Source organism: Dipodomys spectabilis, unplaced genomic scaffold (assembly GCF_019054845.1).
Source record: "Dipodomys spectabilis isolate Male_0828 unplaced genomic scaffold, ASM1905484v1 ptg000264l, whole genome shotgun sequence".
Classification (NCBI taxonomy): domain Eukaryota; kingdom Metazoa; phylum Chordata; class Mammalia; order Rodentia; family Heteromyidae; genus Dipodomys; species Dipodomys spectabilis.
This window is the reverse complement of record NW_024870941.1, coordinates 1,767,750-1,794,000: the sequence shown is the minus strand read 5'-3', so window position 1 is coordinate 1,794,000 and position 26,251 is coordinate 1,767,750. Positions and strand designations below refer to the sequence as shown.

The 26,251-nt window shown below is 43.4% G+C and overlaps 1 protein-coding gene across 3 annotated transcripts in view; it reads left to right on the top strand.

Moving 5' to 3' along the window:
• The window catches only part of Adcy8 (adenylate cyclase 8), a 196,116-nt gene extending 180,661 nt beyond the window's left edge, over nt 1-15,455 (top strand). For all 3 annotated transcript variants that reach the window (XM_042699949.1, XM_042699948.1, XM_042699947.1), the window contains 5 exons: nt 33-191; nt 8,774-8,920; nt 10,420-10,512; nt 11,609-11,723; nt 14,880-15,455. In XM_042699949.1, the coding sequence (XP_042555883.1) occupies nt 33-191; nt 8,774-8,920; nt 10,420-10,512; nt 11,609-11,723; nt 14,880-15,367 (1,002 nt within the window). In that variant the 3' untranslated portion in view covers nt 15,368-15,455. The remainder of the gene's footprint in view (nt 1-32; nt 192-8,773; nt 8,921-10,419; nt 10,513-11,608; nt 11,724-14,879) is intronic.
• The last annotated feature ends 10,796 nt before the right edge of the window (nt 15,456-26,251 follow it).

Below are 26,251 nucleotides of genomic sequence, written 5' to 3'. Positions count from 1 at the left end.
CACTGCCTCGCTTTCTCTTCCATGAACTGCAGCTGGAGTACACAGCCCGCTTGGACTTCCTTTGGCGAGTACAGGCTAAAGAGGAGATCAACGAGATGAAGGAGCTAAGGGAACACAATGAGAACATGCTCCGAAATATCTTACCCAGTCACGTGGCCCGCCATTTCCTGGAAAAAGATCGAGACAATGAGGTGAGCCCAGGCTCTCTAGCCTTGGAGAGGACAAGGGTGAATAATTGCTCAATAATCTGGGAGAATTCCTCACTTTGTGTGGGGATGTGGGAGTCAAGCCTACGGTCGACTGTGAACTCTACACACAGCCTCTCCTGGCTCCAGAACCTCACTCATTAGATGTAAAATATCTATTACAAGGCTGAATTGCAAGTGCAAACTTTATTTATATGTGTGTTTGTATGTATATATGTATATGTGTACATACATATATGTATATAAGTGTGCACAGCTATATATGTATATATGCATACACAAATGTATATATACCCATACATGTGAGTATATATGTGTATATGTATGCACACATATATACATTACATACATATATATCTCCTACATACCCACAGACACACACACATACTTTATATATTTATATATATATATATATATGTATATATATATGTATATATACACCCCCCAACAATTCCACTTCTGGATATATACCTGAAAGAATTGAAAGGGTCTCAAAGAGGTATTTTCACCAAGGAGCATTATGAGTACCAATAGGGATGAATGTGGCAAAAGTACTCTATTCAAATGTGTAAGCATAGAACAGAAACTTGTTTAGATTGTTTTAAGAAGCAGGGAGAGAGAATGAAAAGAAGTGATAGAGCAAATTTGATTAGAGTAGATTGTGTTTATATATGGAAATATCTCAATGAAACCCCTTTATAGAACTAACACATGCTAATAAAAATGGGAGAAAAAAACTAACAAAAAGGTGGAAGAAACCCAGTAGGATGCTTGGATTGACAAAACATGACATATACATTAATTGAATATTTTTCCAGCCAAAGAAAGAAAGGAAATTCTAACACATGTCACAGTATTACAGACCTTATGCTAAGTGAAATAAGCCCATCCCAAAAAGTACAAATGCACCCCTGTGTGCTCTCTAGGGGTCAAATTCTTAGACAGAAATTAGAAAAATGCTTGCTGGGCACTGGTGCCCCACACTTACAATTCTAACTACTCAGGAAGCTGAGATCTGAGGCTTGCAGTTCAAACCCAGCCTAGGCAGGAAAGTCTCTGAGACTTTTATCTCCAATAAACCACCAGAAAACCAGACATGGCCCTTGCCACTTGAAGCGCTTGCCTTGAGCTGAAGAGCTGAAGGACAGTCTCAGGCCCAGAGTTCAAGCCCCATGACCTAACCCCCTCTAAAAAACAGAGAAATTAGAAGATTGCTTTCCAGGGCCTGGAAGACTGGGGGAGAATGAAATTATTAGAGGATACTGAACTTCAGAGTTAGAAGGCAAAAGAAAGTTCTAGGATAGTGGTGATATTTGCTCCATAATGTGAATGTACTTAACACCATGAGCTATATACACTTAAGATGGTAAATTGTGTGTTATATATATTTTGTCACATTTTAAAATACATATGGCCAGGCACTGATAGCTCACACCTGTGTTCCTAGGTGCTCAGAGATCTGAGGATCACAGTTCAAAGCCAGCCTGTTCAGGAAAGTCTGTGAGACATTTATCTCCAATTAACCACCAAAAAGCCAAAAGTAGAGTTGAGGCTCAAGTGGTAGAGTGCTAACCTTGAACAAAAAAGCTCAAAGACAGTGTCCCCACCTTGAGTTTAAGTCCTAGTAATGGCATCAAAAACAAAATAAAATAAAAGTAAATATCTATAAAATCTATGCATGATATATATATATATATAATATATGTATATACTCCCACATACGTGTATATATATATATGGAGGGTGAGGAGGTGTTGTATATTCTGAGCACATTGCCTAGCATGTAGTAGACTCTCAAATACTGTTGCTTACTGCATTATAACTGAGGGCCACTCATTGTCAGTAACAAGGCAGTTTGACATGAATGACCTTGGGGATCTAGAAAAGAAATCTTCACTGGCCCTTCCAGCTCTCTTTGGCCTGTAGCCACACAACTTTAATCTGTACTTTCAGCTTCTTAAGGCCCTCCTTATAAAGACAGGTTTTCTCTTCCCTCCTCTCAAGGTAACAGTCATTAGATGTAGGGCCTACCAAATCCAGTATGAACTCATCTTAACTAAATTACATCTACATGAAAACACTTCCACATAAGATCATGCTCTGATGTTCCTGATGGGCATGAATTTTAATAAAACACTATTGACCCACTACAAGAGTAATGTCAAGTGATGGGGGCAGAAATTGTGGCAGGGCCTGTTAATCAAGTCTTACGGCAGTAAGCAGGCTTGGGAATACATTTAAGAGGAATCAGAGCACTGAGAACATTTCAAGCATAGCCTAATTAATTAGCTGCTGGTAGAGCAGCTAATGAATAGGAATAATGAAGAGGAAGTTCACAACACCAGAAGTCAGTTACAGACCCTAAAATAGCCCAGACAAGCCTCTGGTGAGTTGTAGGATGGTGGCCATGAAAATAGAAAGAAAGAGGTAAGCTCCAGGTTCCCATAGGCACTAGTAGAGCATGCAGTAGAGCACTCAATAATGTGGTGAGTGCTAGGACACAGGCATCACAGACACCAGGCCTGCAAGCCTCTCTCTTTTCCCCTCTGAAGGCCCTTCAAGGGAGGGCAGGTGACGTGGTGGGAGAAGCCCAAGCTACTGAGCCAACGACGTGTGAGTTCCCCATCTCTCCCCTTTACCAGCTGTGTGACCTGAGGCATGTTAGTTAACTTCCCTAAGCCTCAGTTTCCTCATCTGGAAAATGGCTCTAAATGAATCCGTTCTTTTAGCATCCAGAGGTTAATCAGGCAAGGAGGTGGAGTATTTCAGACTCGCCTCCAACTAGTCAAAGATAGGAGTGCAAGGTGCAGGACATCTGCTGATTCGGAGTGAAAATGACCTTGCCATTTGAGGGGGCGTATCTAGCCACCAACTGACAAGCCTTGAAGGATATTGTGAGACTTAGAACTATATTCGACATGAAATAAGGAGATACGAATTATGATCCCCAATTCACAGAATAGGAAACTGAGGCTGGGACCCGGAAAAGAAGAAGTTGCTGAAGGTCACAAAGCCAGTGAGTCAGCTGGCATTCAAAGCTAGACATGTGTGCCTCCATGGCCACAGGTGTTCTCCACTCTCCCTCACGCTACGTACGTGCAAAGAAGGGGAGCAGTGATCCCCCCGATCCAGTGGGTGCTGTGCCCCTAAGTAAATCCTCAGTGTCACACAGCTGGCTCTGGTATCACTGCAGAAGCACACCAGCCATAGTAGCTGTCCCACACAGTGGGGAGTTCCACCTCTGTACTAAGTCATTTATTGTCTACAGCAGGTTACCAGACCTCTCTGTCCATTTCCTCATCTGATTAGTGGTAGACACAATACTGACCTTATTGAGTTCCTGTGAAAGCTACACTGGGGAAGAACAGCACTTCTTGTGTCCAGAGAAACCCAGTGCCAAGGAGCTTCAATACAGAAAAGCTATAGGTATGCTCCAAAGCAAGCACAGCTCTGGTTCTGCTTCCTCCTGCCGCGTCTGTAACTGTGTACAAGGGATGAGCCTTCTGCACTCCGTGGTCCTCGCCAACAGCACAAGCCTCCCAGCTCACCTGATCCACACCCACATGAGCCTGTGTACCTAAAGCCCTTTCATGGAGCTTGGCAACTGTGGAGAGTACACTGCTTGTTAGCTACTATAATCTTTAAGGAATGTGAGCTATTATTGTTTTTTTCTGCTCCTTCCTAATCAGAGTCCCGCCTGCTCTCATCCATTCATTCAGCACGTATTCATCAAGGACAATTATGTGCTTGTGTCATTCTAGAGAATTGAATTTAAACAAAGAAGAGATTAGGAAACGTCTTTGTGATCATGAAGCAGTGATTGTCATAAGAAGATAGATGGCAAAACAAATATACAAAATAGTGCCAGTTGTGATAATTTATAGGATGACAAGAACAAAAAGCTGAACGATGGAACCTTAGCAACTTACTCTGTTAGTGCTATTAGGACAAAATAACTAAGACTGGCTTATTTAGAAAGCAGAGAATATGGTTTTCCTCATACTTCAGAAGGCTGAGGAGTTCAAGGTCAAGTTACCAGCTGTCCTGGTATCTGGTGAGATCAAATCTCTGCTTCCAAGATGTTCAGTGCTGAATTCTCACTTGGTAGAAGAGAAGAAAAGGAAGACATTGGCTCATCACCTCCCTAAAGGTTCTAATCTTATTTATGAGAGTTCTTGTGGCTTCTTCATCTAAAGATGTCATATTAAGTTATGATTAAGTTTCAGCATATGAATCTTGGGAGGCACATTCCAACCACAACAGACACAAGAAAGGTGTTCTGGAGATACTATTATATAAGCAGAGACTTGAATGAAATTAATTATATCTGTAAAGCTAACAGATCTCAGATATAGTTTTTTCCCTTGCAGAGAAGGTTATAAGAAGCAGAGGACTTTGAATCAAACAGGTCTGTACCAATAAAAGATCAGATTGCATTTCTGTGAGCAAAGAGGAGACCAAAATGCTCACATTGACATGCGAAGTATATGGAGGGTGGATGCAAATGTTCAAAATCCTCTATGAAGTCCACACTGTCATTTTTCCATCAAGAAAAATGGCAATGACACAATTATAGCCTTTCTATATTCACCCATCCCTCCCTAGTTTACAATGTGTTTTTAGCTTCTTTAAGCCCGAAATAGCAAGAGACAGATGGCACTCTCAAAGTAGTTAATTAGAGTGAATCAAATAAAGAAACCATCTCCGGAGGGATAGGTGGGTGGGCTGGAGATCTTCCATCTGAGCTTCCATCCCCTTCATCCTCTTCTCCCTGCTTTGCCCAGAATGAGGGGAGGGTTGATCTTCCTTGACTACTTCAGTGACCTTCTCTGTCCTCCAGCACCCAGTAGATGGTCATCAAGGGTGATAGACAGGAGATCCATGAGAGGAGGAGATCTTCTATAGCTGAGTGTGGTGGGCCACACCTGCAATCCTAGCTATTTGAGAGGCTGAGTTTGGGAGGATGGTGATGGTTGTGAACATTAGGAAGTCCAGGTATGTAAGCCAGTGGAAAGAAAAACAATTGAAAAACAAGGTGTCATCATATCAGCTGTCTATACTGTGTCCATCTGGAGGTTGAGCTCACAGAGGAATTGTAGGAAATGTTTCAAGAGCATACCTCACCATTCCTTGGCTCAAAGGAGCAAAGTAGCTGGGTGCTATACAACATTTCTAGTCACTAATGGCTGCACTTGAGGGGCACTGATTTCCTGGTACCTCAGGATGCTGCTCATTTGGGCAGAGTACCCTCTACTGTCCAGGGTAAAACTCTATGTGAAGAAGCAAAAGTTGTAACAACTGAATCTTGGGCAGGAGAGGGTAGCAATCAGGGAGCCTGCAGCCTCTGTTACAGAAGTGGGTGTGTATTTCTGGAGCCCAAGATCCAACTTGAGGAATTAGAGACAATAGAATTCTATGCTTCCATCAAAAAGAATGACATCGCCCCATTCGTAAGGAAATGGAAAGACTTGGAAAAAATCATATGAAGTGAAGTAAGCCAGACCCAAAGAAACATAGGTTCCATTATTTCCCTCATTTGTAATAATTAGTATATGTCTAGGGTAGTCCCAGCAGAGAGTCATAATAGCTCAATAATTATGTAAATATGACTATATAAAATGATGCTAATCGAAATGAACTCAAGATATGGAAACAAGAGGTCTTTTGTTGTTGTTGTTGACCTTGTCATCAATGTACTGTTTCAAGTTCTTTCGTTCTTTTTATTTATTTATTTTTCCCTTTGGTTTATCCCCTGTAGTCACTGTTATTCTGCTACCATGCATCTTGTATATATGTTTATCTGATTTGGGGGAGGGAAGGGGAATAACAAAATGCTGAAACAAGGACACAGGATGACCCATTGCAACAATGATACTCACAAGACACCATGTTGGAAATGAACTTTACAACTTCAGGGTAGGGAGGTTGGGGAAGAATAGAGGGGGAAGGTAGTGGTAGAAAAATGAAGGATGGGGTAACAATGCTCGACAAGAAATGTACTTATAACCTTACTTATGTAGCTGTAACCCCTCTGTACAGCATCTTTACAACAAAATAAAATATTTTTTTAAAAAGGCAGGTAGAAGTGAGGCCATAGATACAATGCCATACTGTGGCATTGCACTTCATCCTGCAAGGGTGCCCCATTGCAGGATTTTTAGAATGAAAGGTACCTAGTTACAATTTTTCATGCCTTTGAAAAAGTAAGTCTGTTTGCCATATAGATTATGCCTTTAACTAAGACACGGCTGGAAGTCGGAGGCTCTCATATCAGTAGTCAAGGAAGAAACTGGGAAGGGCCAGGTTTTAAAAAAATAATAGAAATTACTTAATGTTTAGGAGACTAAAACAAACCCAGAAGAACTTGATAACGTATTGAAGTTGGGCCTGATGAAGAGCCAAAGGTGATTCTGAGGTTGTGTAAGTTAGATAATTTGCCTTAGAGAACTAAAGAGCAGACACAGGTCAGCTAGAGAGACGATGCAGTAGGTTTGTTTTATTTTATTTTATTTTTTATTTTAAACATGATGTACAGAGGGGTTACAGTTACATGAGTAAGGAAATGAGTACATTTCTTGTCGAGCATTATTACTCCCCTCCTTTGTTTTTCTCCAGTCCCTTCTGAGGATTGTGTGAGAATAGCCCAGCATGAGGCATGGAAGCTCAAACCCCAAAGGAAACTGACCTGAAGATATAAATTTAGAAACTGCCATACATGGTGGGTGAGAAGGCTGAGATGTACCAGATATTTGTATAAAATATTCAGAGGGTCAAGGTCAAAACCATAGCAATCATCAACATTAAACATGGAAGAAAAGCAATAAACACCCCTGGAGGGAGAAGGCATAAGAAAATAAAGTAACTTGCTCAAGCATAGTACATCAAGAGAATCAAGACCCTGAGTAAACAATATGCCAAGAGTCAAGGGTGGCCAGTTAAATAATGCACTGGCATGTGTGCTTTGGTTTTATAGACTGATCTCATCTCTATTTGTTCATCCCAGCCTGAGATGGGAATGATAAAGGTAGCAGAGAAAGCTAGCGTGATAAGGTAGGAAACGAGGAGGAAGAGGATGGTTGATAGACACAAGTGTCTATAGATTTAGGACATGTGTCTCTTTCTCTTAAAAGAGACATTTGGAGGAGGAGGAGGAGAGATTCTTGGACAAGAGAAAGGAAAAAGAAAGAAAGAAAAGGATTGCCGAGGGAGGACATTGCTAAAGGGGGTCAAGCGCGCGATTAGAAGCAGACTTTCTGCATAAGGGAGAACACAGGATGTAGAGTTGGAGGGAAAAGGATGAAAATGCATGCGACTGTAGGCATGCGCATGGGACATGTGCTTAGAGCAGAGGTGAGGCACCCCCCAGAGCAACAGTGTTCTCAGTGATGCGGAGTAAGGTCATCTGCCCAGAGGGAAAAAGTGGAGGGACAAATTAAGAAGAGTGGTAAAGACTGGCATCAGCCATTGGAAACAGAAAAAGGAGGTGACGGAGGACAAATGAGTTAGAATTCAGAAGTCAGCGTCAGATGAGATGGAACCATCTACCTTTGGTGGTCCCAACCCATAGAAATGCCATGATCACAGTGCAATGAATCGAATAGGTAAGCCCCTTCAAAACCCCTGTGTTGAAATCCTCACCCTTCACATGGCAGTATTAGAAGGCACAGCCTTTGGAAGGTGGTGGTGCCACAAGGGCCAAGCCCTCATGACTAGGTATGTTAGTTAGCTTTTTAACCACTGGGACAAACACTGGAGAGAAATGAGTTTAAAGGAGCATTTGTCTGGGTTCATGATTTCAGAGATTTGAGCCCATTGCGTCAGGACCTGTGGTGAGGAGGTCGAGCTCCCTGGCGGAAGAATGGGGTAGAGCAGAGCCGCTCACATCATGGCGGCCAGGAAATAGAAAGAAGGGAAAGAGCTGGAGGCCAAGGAAATCTTTGCAAGATATACCCTCAATAATCTCCCTCCTCCTCCCACTAGGCCACATCCTACTTTCTGCTATCTCTCCATAGTAGAAACCCATCAGATTAATTCCCTGATGAAAAAGTGGAGGAGTAAGTCTGTGGCTCAGTTATCTCCCAATCATTGAATCCAACATCAGGGACCCAGTCTTCAACACATTTGCCTTTTGTGGAACACTTCAGAGCAAGCTGCAAAAATGGGACCAGGGCCTTTCTAAAAGAGACCCTGCAGAGCAGCCTTGCCCATCCCCTATGTGGGGAGACAGCTACAAGGTGTCATCGATGAGCAAAAAAGTAGTTTTTTACCAGACACTGAATCTGCCAGTGCTTTGGTATTAGGTTTCCCAGCGTCTAGGAATGTGAAAAATAATTGTTTATAACAATCCAGTCTAAGGCATGTCCTTACAGCACCCTGAACATGCTAAGACATAGAGTGTTGACCTGATGGTGTCTGAGTCCCATTTTCACCCTCTCACTGGACACCTGTGCATGTGTGCCCAGGTACACAAACGTACGTCTGCTAGTACATACATGTGGGCAAGAAGCATCATGGCAGAACCTAACCACTGATGTCATTCTGGCTCACTCTTTTGTCTCTCTGTCCAGGAGCTGTATTCTCAATCCTATGATGCAGTCGGAGTGATGTTTGCCTCAATTCCAGGATTTGCAGACTTTTACTCTCAGACTGAAATGAATAACCAGGGTGTGGAATGCCTGCGCTTGCTGAATGAGATCATTGCTGACTTTGACGAGGTAAATCGAAGCCTCTCAAATTTGCAATTCCAAATGTGCATCATTGTTGGCACAGCATCATATTGTTTACTGTGAGGGTGACCTTTGCTTTTTACACTTACAGAATCCTTGGCTGCATTATAAATGCAGGCATATATTATTGATTAATTTATTGCAATTGCAGTTATCACCTGAGCTAATTGACATTTTGATGAATGTGCCCATTGTAGAATGACTAAATCAAACTGGTTAATATACTCGTCATTTCACATTCTTACCATTTTTATGATGAAAAATATCTAAATTCTAGTCTCATAGCAATTGTCAAGTACGTAATACATTATTATACACTCTAGTTACCAGGTTGCACAATAGATCTACAGAACTTATTCCTCCCATCTGACCAAAATATGAACAAGAAAGGGGCTTCTTACCAGACATCTAGTTACAGTATACCCTCTGACAAAGACCTCCAGATGTACTGCGCACTCACTCCTTAGCCCCTGACAGGACCATTCTACTCTCTGCTTCTGAATTAGATAGTCTTTAGGCTCTGCTCATAAATAAGACTCTATATTTGTCACTTTATGTACCTGGTCTATTTACCTTAATATTATATTCTCCAGGTCTACCCGTGTTTTTTCTCTTTTTTCCAATTATGGAATTCTTCTCATTTTGTGGCTAAGTTTGTACATGTACGCTATTTGTATATCTTGAACCAATGTGAAGCTACTCCAGTCCTCACTGAGATTCTATGCAAGGTATACAGGTCCTCAGATACCATGGGTCAAGTATGGCCCTTCAGCTGTTCAAGGACCTGGGCTGTGAAAGATCTTGAGTGGCTTCATCTGTCCATATTCTTCCCTCTGCCACGTCACAACTAGATCTTGCCCACTTTCTGCTAACTAAAGGCTGGCTCTCCCAGGAGAAAAGCTCTTTTGTCAGTGTGGCTGCAACAGTGAGCAGGGGAGACAAATGGAGGGGAGACAGGTCAGAGTGAGCCTTGCAGATGGACTCTCCATGGAACTGGATATTATGAGAGGACTCTGCATAAAACAAGGACTTGGTCTGACTCACTTGTCAGTGGCATTGTTCTAGCTACCGTGCTAGGAGCAGAGGTAGGAGCATGCCCAGCCTGAAAGCTGATAATGGCTCAGGCTAGGGTGCCAGAGGGAAGTGCGCAAGCAGCAAGAGTCTAAATGCATGAAGAAAAGAAAGCCAGAGTTACTTGTTGAACTGGTTGGAATATTTGTGATTGCTTTCTGAAGCTAATCAAGTAGCCTTATTTCAAAGATGCACAGCAACACACTTTTTCAAGGGTATCCATCATACCCATCCGGGCTTGTGGCAAACGCATGTTGACTCAATGCCTGACCATAGAAAAAAGTAGCAGGTCACGGATGCCTTAGGGTTAGCTGGGTTGTTTGGTTGGGTTTCTTTTTTTTTGCATGATGAGCCAGGGGCCTATTTTCCTGGAGAAATAAACACCAGGACTAACTATTTTGCTGGATCTATTTCAGCTGCTTGGAGAAGACCGGTTTCAAGACATTGAGAAGATCAAGACCATTGGCAGCACCTACATGGCCGTGTCAGGCCTGTCCCCTGAAAAGCAGGTACAAGTCTCTTGCACTCAGCCACACCTATGCAGGGACTCTTCTGTTGTCACGTGGCTAGAGATGGCAAAGGCCCCATCACAAGGAGACCTGGAGGCAGTGAAGAGCTCGGCAGACCTGGGCTGTGACATCAGGGGATGTAGTGTTGTCCCCAGGAGGAGAAGGCTTCTGCGTGAACTAATACTGCTTTGTTGAGAAGCTTCTGGGCTGCTTACTGTACTTCATTACTCACAAAGATCTGAGCAAAGAAATATACTCCCATGAAGATTTAGTTGTAGAGATTGCTAAGCCCCTACGAGGTTTTGCTCTGTGTCTTTCTTTTCTCAGTCATTTTATGAGTCCTGTTTTTTATTTTCTTTTTTTAACAATCTTTAAGTAGTTGTCTGAAGGGGTTTTCATTTTAATTGGTTCATCAGGACACTGCATCGTGATCAATGTTACCCGCCCCATCCATCTCCCCTTATCTGTCCACCCATCCCCTCAAGTTACCAGGTATGTTTTCACTTAGGTCCCGTGCATATCATGACTGCATTTGTCCATCCTTCTGGACTTTGTTCATCTCCCACAATCCTCTTGACAAAACACTTCCCCATTTTATAGATTTAGAAACAGGTTGGTTCAGAGGGGTACAAAGGTTTCTCTTGGGAGTTCCATGAGCAGATGTATACATGAAACATCCCTTGAATGAACACTATGAGTACTTCAAAAGAAATCAGACACAGCTCCTAGGCTGGAAAAACATACGTGTGCAAGTAGAAGATCACACGAATATATACACATATATGCCCACAGACACACATACACACACACCACCACCACCACCACACCAATGAGTGTACACAGGAATTCACAATGCATCAACCTCAGTAGGTAAGAACAGCTGTGGAAGAAGGATGTGAGCCCCACACACTACCCTCTGAAGTAAATCTCCTGTGTCCCCAGAATCTGGGGTACTGATAGCTTTGGTTTACAGAGGCTCAAGCCTCGGATGTTTTCTTCTAAAGGAAGTATATGAGGGATTAGGATGGAAAGCTCTGGGTGCAGACATGCCAATATTGGTCATGAAGGATTGACCATGTCTCTCTCATGGCTGCAGCAATGTGAAGACAAATGGGAACATTTGTGTGCCCTGGCTGATTTCTCTCTCGCCCTCACTGAAAGCATACAGGAGATCAACAAGCATTCATTTAACAACTTTGAACTTCGGATTGGTAAGTAGGGGCTGGAAAAGAAACTCCACAGAGCGATTGCCTCTGCTTCTGCACCCCTCCCATGTCTTGGGCATCAAACCAGGGAAGATTTTTCAGCTCAGGCCTTGCTGAGCTTCTGCTCACTCATGACACTAGAAGCAAGAACAGAAGTCTGGCGTGAGTACACAAATACAAAGCAAACCCTAGACTGTGGCTAGCATCTCTCCCAAGATCCTTGTCTAGTATCCTGTGTACCCATGCAGAGGTCACTGACAACCCAAGAATTATGTAATTCTGACTTCCATGATCATCATCGCTGGTAAGTCAATGTATTATTCTTAGGTTACTCTGGATAATGACCTCAGGCCAAAGGGGGATTCCATTCCTGAGGATGTCAGGTATAGCTAGTGACAAGCAGAGAGCCTTACAGAACATTTTTTGTCCATTCAGCTCACCATATTCCACCTTAGAGATGCTTTGTGCAAAGTAGCAACACAGGAATCATGGCAATTTAACATCTCTTGTGATTTGCATAATTTCCCAATTCTGTTTCTGTCTCTGCTGAGTTTCTTAGAGTCTCAGAAAACCTAATCTGAAACCTTCTGCTCAAGTCCACATTTTTTTTGTAGATAAGTAAATTCAGGCCCAGAAAAGGAAAATAACTATCCAAATAACACACAGCCAAAGAGTCATGTCCGTAGCAGCTCCCAGATTCCTGGCTCAGAGATGAATAACATTCTGGCTGCCAAGAAGCATTTAAAATAACATTGCTGCTGTCTCTATACTATAGACGTCCTCTGGCTGACTTGCGATTTAATTTCAACAGGTTCTCCTTTAGCGCATTTTAAGAAAAATGTCAGTATATACTAATAGCTGACTTGTTAGAGCTGATGAATGCCATCTGCTTTTGCTCTTTGGGATAAAACAAATTATAGATCATGATTTTGATCTATGGATGAGGTTTTCCAGGCTTGTTTCTATGTCTTCTTCAACCTTATATATTCATTCTCCAACAATGGACTACATTATTGAGCCAGGAGTAAAAAGAGACCTTTAATCCTGAAGAGAGAGACATTCTAAGTCCATTCCAAAGATATTGGGGTCCAGTCTAACTTTGGCATGATACTCAATGACCAGAATTGTTTCACTGCTCTCAGAGCTCAGAAAATATATTTCTCAACTAGCTAGAACATGTCAATCTGTGTCACATGTCTGCTCTAACCAGCTCTATGGCTTTGTGTGAGACATTTAAATTCTCTGGGCTTCAATGTCCTTCTGTGTAGATTGGGAGGTTACTTATCACCTCCTCTGCCCTCCTACCTTATGAGAATCAAATGGGACAACGGTTCTCAAAGTGTATCCACCATTGTGATTCCCACACCTTCTACTGAATGTATGTGTGTGCGGGCACATGTGGGCACGTGCCTGCAGGGCTAATCCTATGGCTTTACTCAAATTTCTGTTCAAAAGCCTTTCTCAACTTCCTTCTTTCCAAATGCACTCCACAGCTTTCTCTGTCCTTATACCTTTGTTGATTTTGCATTTACTTGCTGGTACTAGATTATCTATTTTTATTGGTTTTTTCCCTTACCAGTACAAAGCAAGCCCTATGAGTGCCAGCTTATATCTCTCTACCTTCCCACCATATCCCACACAGAGCAGGTGCCCAGTAAGTGTTTATAAAATGATTTTTAAAAATCTAAATCCATTAGAGGAGACAGATATGCTTGCTGACACATTCAGTGAAAGGCTCTTGTGTCTAGAAGGGAGGTTTCTGTTTCTTAAAGAGAAGACATTGAAACTATGTTTGAAAGCATTCACTAGCCAGCTGGCCAATGACAGATCACTGCTGGATCACGTCTGTAATCCTAGCTATGTGGAAGGATGAGATCAGGAGGATCATGGTTTGAGTCTCCTTCTCAACCAAACCCTACATGTCATGGCATGTACCTGTGATCTCAGCTATGTAAATGGGTCCAAACCAGATTGCACAGAAAATTCCTTGAGACTCCATCTCAATAAAATAAGTTGGACATGGTGGCATGCCCCCCGTACATCAGAGGGTATAAAATAGGCATACCATAGTCCATGCACCACTCCCTAGCAAAAACTGAGATCCTATCTCAAGACAATGTGTGCAAAAAGAGCTAGACATGGGACTCAATGGCTGAGCTCCTGACTAACAAGCACGAAGCCCTGAGTTTAAACTCCAGTGTTGAAAATAAAGTGGGTTTGCCAAAATCTATGGGCTTGGGAGAAATCAGAGCCCATGTGGGAACAAAGGCAGGACTAAGGAGCCCAGTGGATGTGGTGGCAAGTAAGGTAAGTAACGGAGAAGTACGGCACTATGCAGGGAAAGGAAGAGGTACCTATGGTAAGAGTGGCAAGCTAGGCAAAAATCAGATTGGAAACTTTCTGGAAGTTTCCAGGAAGCACTGTCCTTGAGCCCTGGAGGGCTGGAACTAGATCAGAGGGTACCTCCCAGAAAGACCTGGGCCCTCTTGCAGCAGTGGGAATCGCAGGCTTCACATGGACAAGGGGGACATTCAGAACCCTCACCATGGACTGAGGGACTGCTGCTGAAGACATGGATAGAAATACAAAAGGATGATGTCTGCCCAAGCTGTCCAAGCACTGGGTCAGCAGAAGCAGCAGATCCTGGTCAGGGCTTTACTCCCTACGTGGACTGGGATAAGCCAATGTGAATATGGAAATAATGCTGATGGTATTGTGTCGAGCTCCCTCTGGTTATTAGGCACTATGCCAATCATTATCTACTTCATGTAAGAAAGGTGAGGTCTATGGGCTGGGAAGGTGGCTCAGTGGTAGAGTGCTTGCCTTGCATGTATGAGGTTCTGGGATCGATTCCTCAGCATCACATAAGAAGAAAAAGCTGGAAGTGGCGCTGTGGCTCAAGTGGTAGAGCACTAGCCTTGAGCTAAGAGCTGAGGGACAGCGCCCAGGTCCAGTGTTCAAGCCCACAACTGAAAAAAAAAAGAAAAAGAAAAGGAGAGATGTAAATAGCTTAAGTAACTGGCTCGGGACACACATCAAATAAGTTAAGGGAAGCAAAATCCAAGTCACCTAGAAAGTTCACACACATGAACTCCTCGTAGATCAAGACACCAGGTTAACCCTCTCACCTCCCTGATCTCTTCCTCCTCTGTTCACTTATAGGAATCAGTCACGGCTCAGTGGTAGCTGGTGTGATTGGCGCTAAGAAGCCACAGTACGACATTTGGGGTAAAACCGTAAACCTGGCGAGCCGAATGGACAGCACAGGAGTGAGCGGCCGGATCCAAGTCCCAGAGGAGACGTACCTGATCCTGAAAGATCAAGGCTTTGCCTTTGACTACCGAGGGGAGATCTACGTGAAGGGTATCAGTGAGCAGGAAGGGAAAATCAAAACGTACTTTCTCCTGGGAAGAGTCCAACCCAACCCATTCATCTTGCCCCCAAGAAGACTGCCTGGGCAGTACTCCCTGGCTGCCGTTGTCCTGGGGCTTGTCCAGTCCCTCAATAGGCAAAGGCAGAAGCAGCTACTCAATGAGAACAACAACACAGGCATCATCAAGGGCCATTACAACCGACGGACTTTGTTGACCCCAAGTGGACCAGAGCCTGGACCCCAACCTGAAAACTCCGACAAATCTGATTTGCCATAAAAGCATTTTCGTTGTGTTTCTTTTTTTTAATTTCTTTTATATATAAAATAAATATACTAATAAAAAGGTTTAATTTTTTTTAGAACAAGAATGGTTTCATTGTCTTTGAATACTCTTTTTGATTGCAAACATTAATCCCCTCTCTTTTGCTAACTTGTTATTATCTTTAAGTACTTGTACTAAGGAAGGGTCTTTATACCAGAACAGTTTGTGCATCTTAGTCAGTGTCACCCCGTCAGCATTCTCACCTCCCTTTCCTTTCCTTCATTTTGTGGTATATGCAGTGAATTCTTGAATGCTTTCTTCCCCTGCCCGCCCCCTTCACTTGTCTACCCTTCTCCCCTTGGTGCTATCCTTTTGATGCACACATTTCCTGGGGTTGATTTTGCTGGGCTTTTTACCTGGCCTTTCCAAAAAAATTATACTATTTAAGCTCTCCATACAGTCTACTATACTTCAGTGAATTCATTTATAACCACTTGCATACCCAGCACATATAGGTTTATATGTACATTCTATCTACCACAAATGAGGGAAACTAGGCAACCTTTGTTTCTCTGGGTCTGGCTTACTTCACTTAATACAATTTTTTCTGAGTCATTCTATTTCCTTAGAAATTATCCAATATCATACTTTCTAATGAATTAGTAAAATTCCATGTGTGTGAGTGAGTGTGTGCGTGTGTGTGTGAGCGCACACACACATATGTATTTAACATGTTTTTGATCCATTCATCTTCTGAGGGCATCTAGGCTAATCATCTTGGCTATGGTTAATAGTGATGCAAGGAATATGGTTGTGCTGGTGGCTTTACTGCAACCATGTTTGTGTTCTATTAGATAAATGACCAGAAGTAGTATTGCTGGGTCATGGGATAGCTCTATGTTTAGTTTTATTTGAGAAACTACCATGCTGCTTTCCAGAGTGATTGAACAAGATTACATTCCCACCAACAGTGTATCAGAGTTTCCTTTTAGCCACATCCTTGCCAGCATTTGTTATTGTTTACTTTCTTAAAGATGGCCATTCTAACTGGGGTGAGGTTGAATGTCAGTGTTGTTTTGATTTGCATTTCCTTTATGGCTAGATATGCTGAGCATTTCTTCATGTGTCTATTAGCCATTGATCCCCACTTATATCCAGAATATGTTGGGAATTACAGATAATTATGACCTAGTTTCTGATTTTGAGAGATTCATAACTGAATTAAAATAAGAAACATAAACAAAGACAATAAAATCAGACACTAAAGAACAGCTGTCATTTTTAACACTTTTCTTGTATCAGGCCAAATGACAAATTCTTTACATTGTGACCTCTTGAAATTTTCTTTTTTTTTAATTAAGTTTTTATTGTGCAAATACTATGCAAAGGGGTTACAGTTACATGAGCAAGGTAATGAGTACATTTCCTATTGAGCATTGTTGCCTCGTCCTTTGTTTTCCCCCTACCATCCCTTCCCTCCCACCTCCCCAGCTATACCCCCCTACCTGGCACCCCCCACACTCCCCTCCCACCCCCGCCTAAATTGTAAAGTTCATTTTTTGACGTGGTATCTTGTACATCTCATTCATAATACCTGTATGTTCGTCAGAGCAGTGGCTAGTTAGCACCTGTAATGTTCTTATGTTGTCCTGTGCTCCAGAAAAATCCAGGAAAAAGTCTTTCCTTCATAGAGCTAACATCCTAGTTTGGGAGTACTAAGAGAGTATTCATACAAAGTAATGCATAAATAATCTAACTTCATATAGGAGTAGTAGATGCAGTAATGAAACTTAACTACAATTGTCAGAATAAAGACTGAAGGGCCATTTAACTGGAGTTGCCAAAGAAGGCTTTTTGAGGATGCTAAAGGTTAGCTCTAAGTAATGTGAAGGAGGAAACCACTTGCTAGGACCTGGGACAAACGTTATCCAGACCAAGGAATAGTAAGTGCAAAAGCTCTGGAGGGGTTAAGCCCATCATAGTAAAGGAACAATTGGAAAATTAATGAATAGGTGAGCTACTATTATAGGCAAAGTACATAGTTTCCTGGGAAGTCTGTCTGGTACCTTTCCCCTCATGCCATAAGACAGCAAGACCATTACTCTGACTGTAATCATTGTTTACAGCATTCTGTGTGTTCTCTTCTGCTTCTCCTAATATTTCTAGCTTCCTACCACAATCCAGTTCCAAATCTTCTGAACCTCAGCACCAGACACTCACAACCTCCTCATTTCTCAGTACCAATTTTCTGTGGTACTTTCTCTCACCAAAGGTAATGAAGTACCTGACATTAAAATAAAAAACAACTTCTTCTGCTCATAGACTCAAAGGTTTCTGTTCTGAGCCTGAGGCAAGGCAGGATATCATGATGGCAGATGGTAGTGGCAGAGGCGGCTGCTCACCTGATGGTGGCCGGGAAACAAACAGATCCAAAGAAATGAAAGGCCAGGATGAAGATATAACCCTCCAAAGCATGCCCTTCTGTGACCTACATTCTCTAATCAGGTATCATCTCCACAAACTCTACTACCTCCCAAACACCTATTCTATTTTGAATTCATGAGTGGATTAATACATTAGTAATGTCAGCATCTTCAAAATCCAGTCATTTCCCAAAGACCTCCACATCTGATTATTGCATTGGGGACCCAAGTTTTCAATATACAAGCCTTTGGGGAAGGGACTATTTCATGTCCAAGTGACAACACCTCTGCCATCTATAAAAATCCTCCATCAAAACCAAGAGTTATTATAATTTCATCTGTGAGAATCTCAGGTTAGGGGTTCTAAGGATCCCCAGGGTCCTTCAGTCTAGCCTATTGAGGATATTTCAACAAGACATAGACTTGAAATCACAGGACCCTAGAGATAGGGAGCTGAGACAAATAGATTGTGAGCTCAACAAGCAACCTTAGTAGAGAAGTGGGTTTCAGGAAAGGCTCATGGGCTGTGAGGGCATAGAATTTCACAAACATAGAAACACTTGTGTGAATCCTCAAGCTTTGAACTCCACCAGAGGGCATCAATAATCTGAAGTCCATAGACAGGGTCAAGTAGAGACTGGTAAACAATCAAGCCAAGATCAACTAGAGCCAGCTCCAGGTAGGGACAGGTTTCTAAACCTTGAGCTGGGAAAAATCCCTAGACTAGAAGTTGAATGTGGACTGGGAGAAAACTAAGGTAGGAAACATTAGGCCTGTGGCCAACACGGGTGATTGTGGGGGTGCCCCTGGAACACTTGTCCCTGAGCCACTTCCTGACTCGGTGATATACAGACTACAGATAGAGAAGATGGAGACAGACAGACAGGCCCTTCGGAGCCTGTGGCTTCACTCAGGGCCAAATCAAACACACAAGATGGCAAAAGGGTGCTGAGGCTCTCCATCAAAGTAATAAAAACCTACCACATGGGTATTTGCCTTGAGTGCCAATGCATCCATGCCAAAGCACTGAGTCCCTGGCTTTCTGTATTGAGGACAAGAGAACAAGAGACCAACTGGCAACTGGACTGTGGTTAGAAGCTAAGAATTAAGTCTCTTCTTTGGCTTCATATGCAGTCAAGAAGGAGCAGTGAGAGCAAAGTATCTTACTGAAACTAGGGTATACTTCTGGCTGCCTGTTCTTTTGGTATGTTCAAATCTCTTAGTAATATAACTTGAAATGTCAAGTGATTTCTAGTATAACTGGGAAACCGGTCAGGAGTAATTCACCAGCCTAGAATGTCAATTTCACCCTCTGTCTCCAGACTCTACTGGAAGACGTGAGGCTTAATCATAGAAATATCAAGAAAGAACTCCTGCTGAAGGAACAGAGTCCAAAATGGCAAGGTACAACTAGAAAACAAGTGTATGACTTGATTTAGGCTAACTATGCACAGACTCAACAGAAAAAGCACCTTCAGCAGCTTTGCATTCTTGATTTAATCTTTGGGGGCTCATTCAGGTTGGTAGACATTATCTGCAATTTATCAGCCTGTATATGATGTTTAAAATAAAACAAACTAAATTTAAAAAAAACCCTGTTACAGGACAAGCAAGGCTCGCTGTGGCATTTGTGCAGAGACTGGATTTGAAGAGTTCTAACTTCAAATTAAAGCCTCCCAAGCCAGGCACTGGTGGCTCATACCTGTAATATAGCTACTCAGGAGGCTGAGCTCTAAGAATCACAGTTTGAAGCCAGCCTGCCTGGGTAGGAAAGTCATTGAGACCCTTGTCTCCAATTAACCACCAAAAAAGCCTGAAGCAGGCTAGAGTGCTAGCCTTGAGCAGAAAAGCTCAGGGACTGTGCCCCGGCTTTGAGCTCAAGCTCCAGGACTAGATAGATAGATAGATAGATACATACATACATACATACATACATACATACATACGGACATACATACAGACATACATAGACAGACAGAGGCCTCTCTGCCATAAAGCCAGAAGCATCCCTTGAACTCAAAATGCCCCACATAGCTTTACCACTTACTGCCTTCTCTATGAGCTACTGTAGTGCACCTGCCTCTCACTGGAACTCAGCACTATGCTGTCTTCTCCACTGTACAGATGAGGAAACTGAAGTACATGGTACTTGGAGCAGCCCACCCAGATTCTCCAAGTGGAAAATAATGTCACCAGGTTTCAGAGCCATGTTAGCCTCAAGAGCCCCTCCCCAGTCACTTTTTTCCATCCTTTTGATGTAGTGAGTAGCAGTCTTTCAATAAATCATTGTCTGGGAAGATTACACTGGCAGGCTGTGTACGTGGGAAGCAGCCATAATAACAGCGGGGTTCTGCTTCCAAACAGCACTGTCCCCCTCCCTCAAACAACTGTTCGAATTTTCCTGTACGCTGTGGTGTGGGAAAGGTGGGTACTGAGTGATACTGGTGCTGACAGTTTAGAGGCCATCTCTTGGGTTGATCCTAGCTCAACCACTTCCCCATTGGACATTGAACAAGAGGCCTGAACCCTGCACACATAAGAAGATCATAAATGTAGCTATGGTGATTTAGAATTCCGAAGCTTTTACATTATAGAAAGATGGTAAACATACCGCATACTAGGGAATACCCCAGGTGTCTGTGGCAGTGAGAAGTAATGAAATACATTAATAACTTAGTAGCATCCCCCTAGAATAGAGCATACCTATAACCCCAGCGCCTGGGAGAATGAAGCAGGAGGATCACGAGTTAGATGGAGTTAGATAGCCTGGCCTATGTGACAAGACCCTGTCTCAAAAACACAACCACAACAAAAGGGTAAAAGGTGACTATTACACACCAAGGACATTAGGAAAGTAGAAAAAAAGGACAAAAAAATTATGGATGTGTAACGTTTCAGTAAAATCACTATGTGTTTTATCGTAGCAACAAGAAACAACAGATTGCAGTGAAGGGCAACGCGGGGAGAGGGTGCGTTCAACGCAAGGATGCTTGGCCGGTTCGGTTATAGCAGCTCTGTGAGGCATGTGACCGGGCAAGCTTGGAGCCACAGCCCCAGACTCAAAAAGCTCTGAATCCTGAAGTCTCTTTGCTAACTAATCTGGAGCCAGAACAAAACCAGATCAGAAAAGGGTCTACTTAGAGACTTTCCTTAATGAGGATGTGTGTGCATGTGTGTGTGTGTGTCTGTCTGTCTGTCTGTGTCTGTGTGTACCAGTACTGGGGCTCAAACTCAGAGCTTGGTCTTCTTCACTAAACAAAACCAGATCAGAAAAGGGTATACTTAGAGACTTTCCTTAATGAGGATGTGTGTGTCTGTCTGTGTGTGTCTGTGTGTGTCTGTGTGTGTCTGTGTGTCTGTGTCTGTGTCTGTGTGTGTCTGTGTCGGTGTATCTGTGTCTGTGTGTGCCAGTACTGAGGCTCAAACTCAGAGCCTGGTCTTCCTCACTTAAGGCTGGCACTCTTACCACTTGAGCCACAGTGCCACTTCTGGCCTTTTGTTGTTTAATTGGAGATCAGAGTCTCATAGATTTTCTTTCCCAGGTTAGATTAGGCCCAGGATCCTCAGATATCAGACTTCCTATGCAGCTAGGATTAGAGGCGTAAGCCACCAACACCCAGTTTAAGGATGCATTATTGTAATGACTAAAAAAAATGATAATTAAGAAAACATAAAAGATCTAGGGTCACTAAAAGGATGCAAATTTTTCACGTGGCCTTTAGCCATTCAACCCTAAGCCATGGATGGTGTGCACTCCTTGCAGAGAGCCAGCCCACAGGACACTGTACATGGAGCTCCACAGAGTGCCCAGTGCATGAAAGAAGTTCCCCAGGGCCACTGTTCCTGCTGCAGACCCTCATTTCAGGCCTTATCCCTCTAGACACAGTAAGAGAAAGGCGATGAGCTTGTTTCCTTCCTTAGCAGTTTTATCGCAGACCACAGGCTTTCCTAACACCCTGGCACCAGCGTCTGCCTTCCAAGTGAGAATGCTGCTCGCAGATCAGCTGTGGGCTCCAAACCACTAAGCCCAATATTTTATTGATGAGTTACCAGGGCACCATGCCCTGCAGACTAACAGTGTGTGCCCATTTGAATTATTAACTGTACCTTGGCCTCATACTTCCAGCTCCTACCCCACCTGCCCAGAAGATCAAATGGCCATTGTTTGGGTGAGCATCCAAGCATTTCTAGTTGACTCTGTGAACTTGACTTGACTTTTTATATAACAGGAAGCATGACAAAGGCAATCTTGTTTCTGTTTGGAAATAATCAGTTCACTCGTGATCTTCTCTTGATACACAGAACCTTACTATGACATTATCGTTATCATCATAATGAGAAATAGCATTTTCAGAGTGCTTTATAGTTTAGAGTTTACAGAAGCAGACTCGTTTATTTTCCAAGTTTGATTTCAACTGCTCTTCATAACAAGCTCCCAGACAGAGAGATTATTATCCCGGTTTTCCAGGAAACCAGGGCTCATAAAAAGTAATAAAAATAAACTGAAAGGCAAACATCTATCTAAATAGGCACTGTTAAATCTGAAAAGAAGTTGATGGACTTGTGTGGTCCAATCTTACTTTATAAGACTTCCTAAAGGGCCAGAGACCCTGATTCCTTACTCTGATCTCTCTCTCCTTCCACACTGCAAATAGAACAGCCTCATGTCCTGACTCGACGGCAGCCAGCACGAAGTTCAGCCCATGCTCTCTCCTCACAAGTGCATAAACACTTACACAATCTCACACTTGGCTATAGACACACATGCTCCTGCAGGCTTGACACTGCTCCACAGCTTGACCCTCTCATGTACACGCTCATACCTCTCTTACACGCACATACACTCACACACACACTCATTTGTATACTCATACACCATGTACTGATGCACACACTTGTGCGATCATACACAAAAATACACATGCACTCACACACCTACCCACACTCACATTTTCACATGTTCACAATCCTACACATACGTGTGCATGCCTAATCTTACATATACACACAGCATCACAGTGATAGCAATCTAACTGAGATGGGATCTCAATGATTTGCATTTGATTTGCATTTTTTATTTGCGTTTCCTTTATGTCCAGGGATAGTGAACATTTGTTTGTGTACTTACTGGTCATTTGCACTTCTTTTGAGAATTGTGTTTCATTAAGAATTTTGTTTAGAGCTCCTCTTTTATTCTGCTTATTAATTCGTTGTAAGACACATAGCTAGCAAAGATTTTTCTCTCATTCTGTTGTCTGTCTCTGTAGTCTATTGACTGTTTCTTTTGCTCTGCAGAAGCTTTTTAGTATGATGCAATCCGCATAAGGAATTTTATTTAAGGAGTGAATGCTAACCTAAGCTATAAATGTGGTAAAAATTTCTACCTTGATGCATTACATTCTATGCTGCCTGCATTAGCCACAGAACTCTTCCTTCAGGGAAACAGCTCTCTCCTTGCATCAAAAGTTTTTAGAAACAGTCTAGCAAAGGAACCCTAAACTCGCACAACCCTCACAGGGCCACCTTGCCCACCTCCCCATGAAATTCTACAAGACCTGCTGTTTTAAAGGCTTAGCATTATTATACACACACACACACACACACACACACACTCATGCACACATGTGTGGATGTGTGTCATGAGAAAGGGCTATTATGACATACTCATACTTCCTCTATAACCTAGAAAGTATCACTGGTTCACAATTGAAATGTTTCAGCAACAGAAGAAAAGTAGAGAAAAGCTGTCCCCTGGAAAACATTCCTTGTTAGTTTGTCTTTCTTTCCTCCCTCCTACCCCCACTGGTAAAGCCAGTGATTACAGCCAGTGACAGATGAGCCCTAGATCCCTCCCTCCTACCTGCAATCTAACCTACAGCTGCAGCCCATCACCACAGGATGGTGATTGGCAGCAACTGGGGAGGGGAACAGTTGGGTCACCTGAAATCATCAATGAACAATTGGTCAAAGGTCTTTTTGCGTGATAGCTTCTGACCCTGCAGAAGTGACCAAAGAAACCATTGAAGCTATCTGGGCTATGGGCCCCAGGAACACTATGCCCCAGGCACCAGCTAAGAGGGAATAGTGGTAGCACTCAGAAGCCACAGGACAGACAACACCCTCCTTCTAAAATGAACATCTGCTCAGGTGAAAGTAAAGTCAACAATCTTTTGCAGGTGTTATCTATACTCAGGATTGTGTGTTGCTTTTTCAAGGAGGAGGAGAAAAAGGAGAAGGAGGAGGGTGAGAAGAAGAAGGAGGAGGAGGAAGAGGAAGAAGAAGAGATGAAGAAGGAGGAGGAGAAGGAAGGAAGAAGAAGAGGAGGAAAAGGAGGAAGAAGAAGAGGAGAAGGAGGAAGAAGAAGAGGAGAAGGAGGAGGAGGAGCAGCAGCGGCAGCAGCAGCCCCCAGGGGCTTGGACAGGGAGGGGCAGTGGGGAGGACTTCCATTCCTTTTGCAGCAAGCCTCTCTTTGCCACATCATGATGTTACAGTAAAGGTCAACATGGAAGCAGAGATGAGCCTGCAGCTAGGGAACAGCCTGGTGAGCTAGATGTGCTCCACCTCAAACAATAGGCCCCGGGGAGATGACAAGGGTTAAAATTCCGGGCTGAGCTCATACTTTTGGAGGATGGACTGGATGCAAGCTGTGCGGTGGCTGCAAGGTTCCGAGTCTCAGGGTTAGGTGCTTCTTGCTCAGATATCAAAGGCAGTGAGAAATGCAAATGGGGAAGATGATGAGTTTGTTTGGAGCTCAGACGCCTGGTGTTGATCTGTATGTGTCCTGCTTCGGGGCAGCCTGGGCACCTTGGCCTGCTTGAAGGATATTCAAGCCGAGCAAGCACTGGCTCCTGCATGGCCCAATCAACTGCAGGCCGCAATGCCCAGAACCCCTCTTCCTCTCTGCGGCACCACTTGGTGGGGGTTCCTACATCTTCCTTCATCCTCAGCTACCCATGTGCTGTGTAATCCCAATACCTCCAGACATGGACCACCACCTCTGCTGATGATTCTCTGCGAAGTCAAACGTCTAAACGGTTCCAGGACAGCCCTGCCTGGGTAAGCCTCAAAGCCATGGCCAAAAGCCCCAACTTTCCCGAAAACTTGCTATTGCCTGGGCAGTTGTTTACATCCTAGCCCTGCGAAGGGATAACTGGCAGATTCTCCAGCCACTCTTCCTGCTTCTCCTTCTCCCTCCTGTTGATCCCTTCCAACAATGATGATAACAGCAACACACACACACACACACACACACACACACACATACTTCCTGATGGAGATCCTGATTTTTTTTTTCCTTTCTGAAATGCTCGTCTGCGTTGAGCACCCTGCCTTCCTGGAATCCAACAGAACCACCTCATCTACTTGTTAACTTGTGGGTTTTAGAAGCAATTGAACTGGACTGGAATCCATCTACTGGATTTGTTATGTTGAGCAGTTTACAACACTTTTGGGGAGAACAAGGTTTCACTAGTTTGCCCTGACTGGCCTTGACTTTATGCATGGGATAATTAGTTCCATTGAGCTATTCCCCAATGCATTCCCATTTTTAGGCATCATGTTGTACACTATACATATAATTTTCCTTGTGGATGGAAAAAAACTAGACAACTTGGTCAATCCAGTGTCATCTGCCCAGCTACAGGGCTGCAATGAGCTGGAGCTGGAAGTCTCAGAGTAGACCAAACTTCTTGAACATTCATTATGGGTCCTAAATGAGCAGAAGGGAAGTCCTAGGATATCTCCCCACCAAGAATGCAGACTACATCCACAGAAACAAGAGCTGCTAACCAGGTCCAACTGGCAAACCACAGAGGCCACAACCACTGCCAGGCTGTGTGGGAAAAGGGCAGCCACGGCAATGAGCATGGGAGCTGGAACACAGCTGGCTGGGTAGAATCTAAACTCTGCCATTTCTCGGGGACAAGGGGCTGAGCGACTCAGTCTCTGTTCCCACATGTTGGAGTGGAAGTGATAACACAAAGCTTGGGTAGAACCTTGGGAAGATTTCATAAGAAACCATGCAGAGCTGCATGTCTGGCACAGGACAACAGCTCCATAAACAGCAGCTAATGTAAGTCTTGCTCTCCATTCACCCCGTCTTGGAGAAGAATATCTGTGGACACATAGGTAGGCCATCCAGGCTCAGGCTGAGAGTCCAGCAAATGGGATCTCTAGCAGAAACTGTTGATCTATCCAATTAATATTCTCTCCTTCACTTGATCTAAAGCCACAGCTCACAGACCACTGAACGGGCCTTGAGACGTGCCCCACACTAACTTGATGATACGCTCCAGTAGTTCTGACCTTTTCCATCTGAGGATCTTTACAGCAATAATTGAACTTGCTACCAGCACTTAGTCAGCCCAGCATCAGCCGAGGTCTCTGGCAAGTTAAGTAGCTTCAGGCAGCCAGGGGATTAGGGTACCAGTGCTGCTGTGTTCTCTGCATCTCAAAATAACAGTGGGAGCCAGGCGCC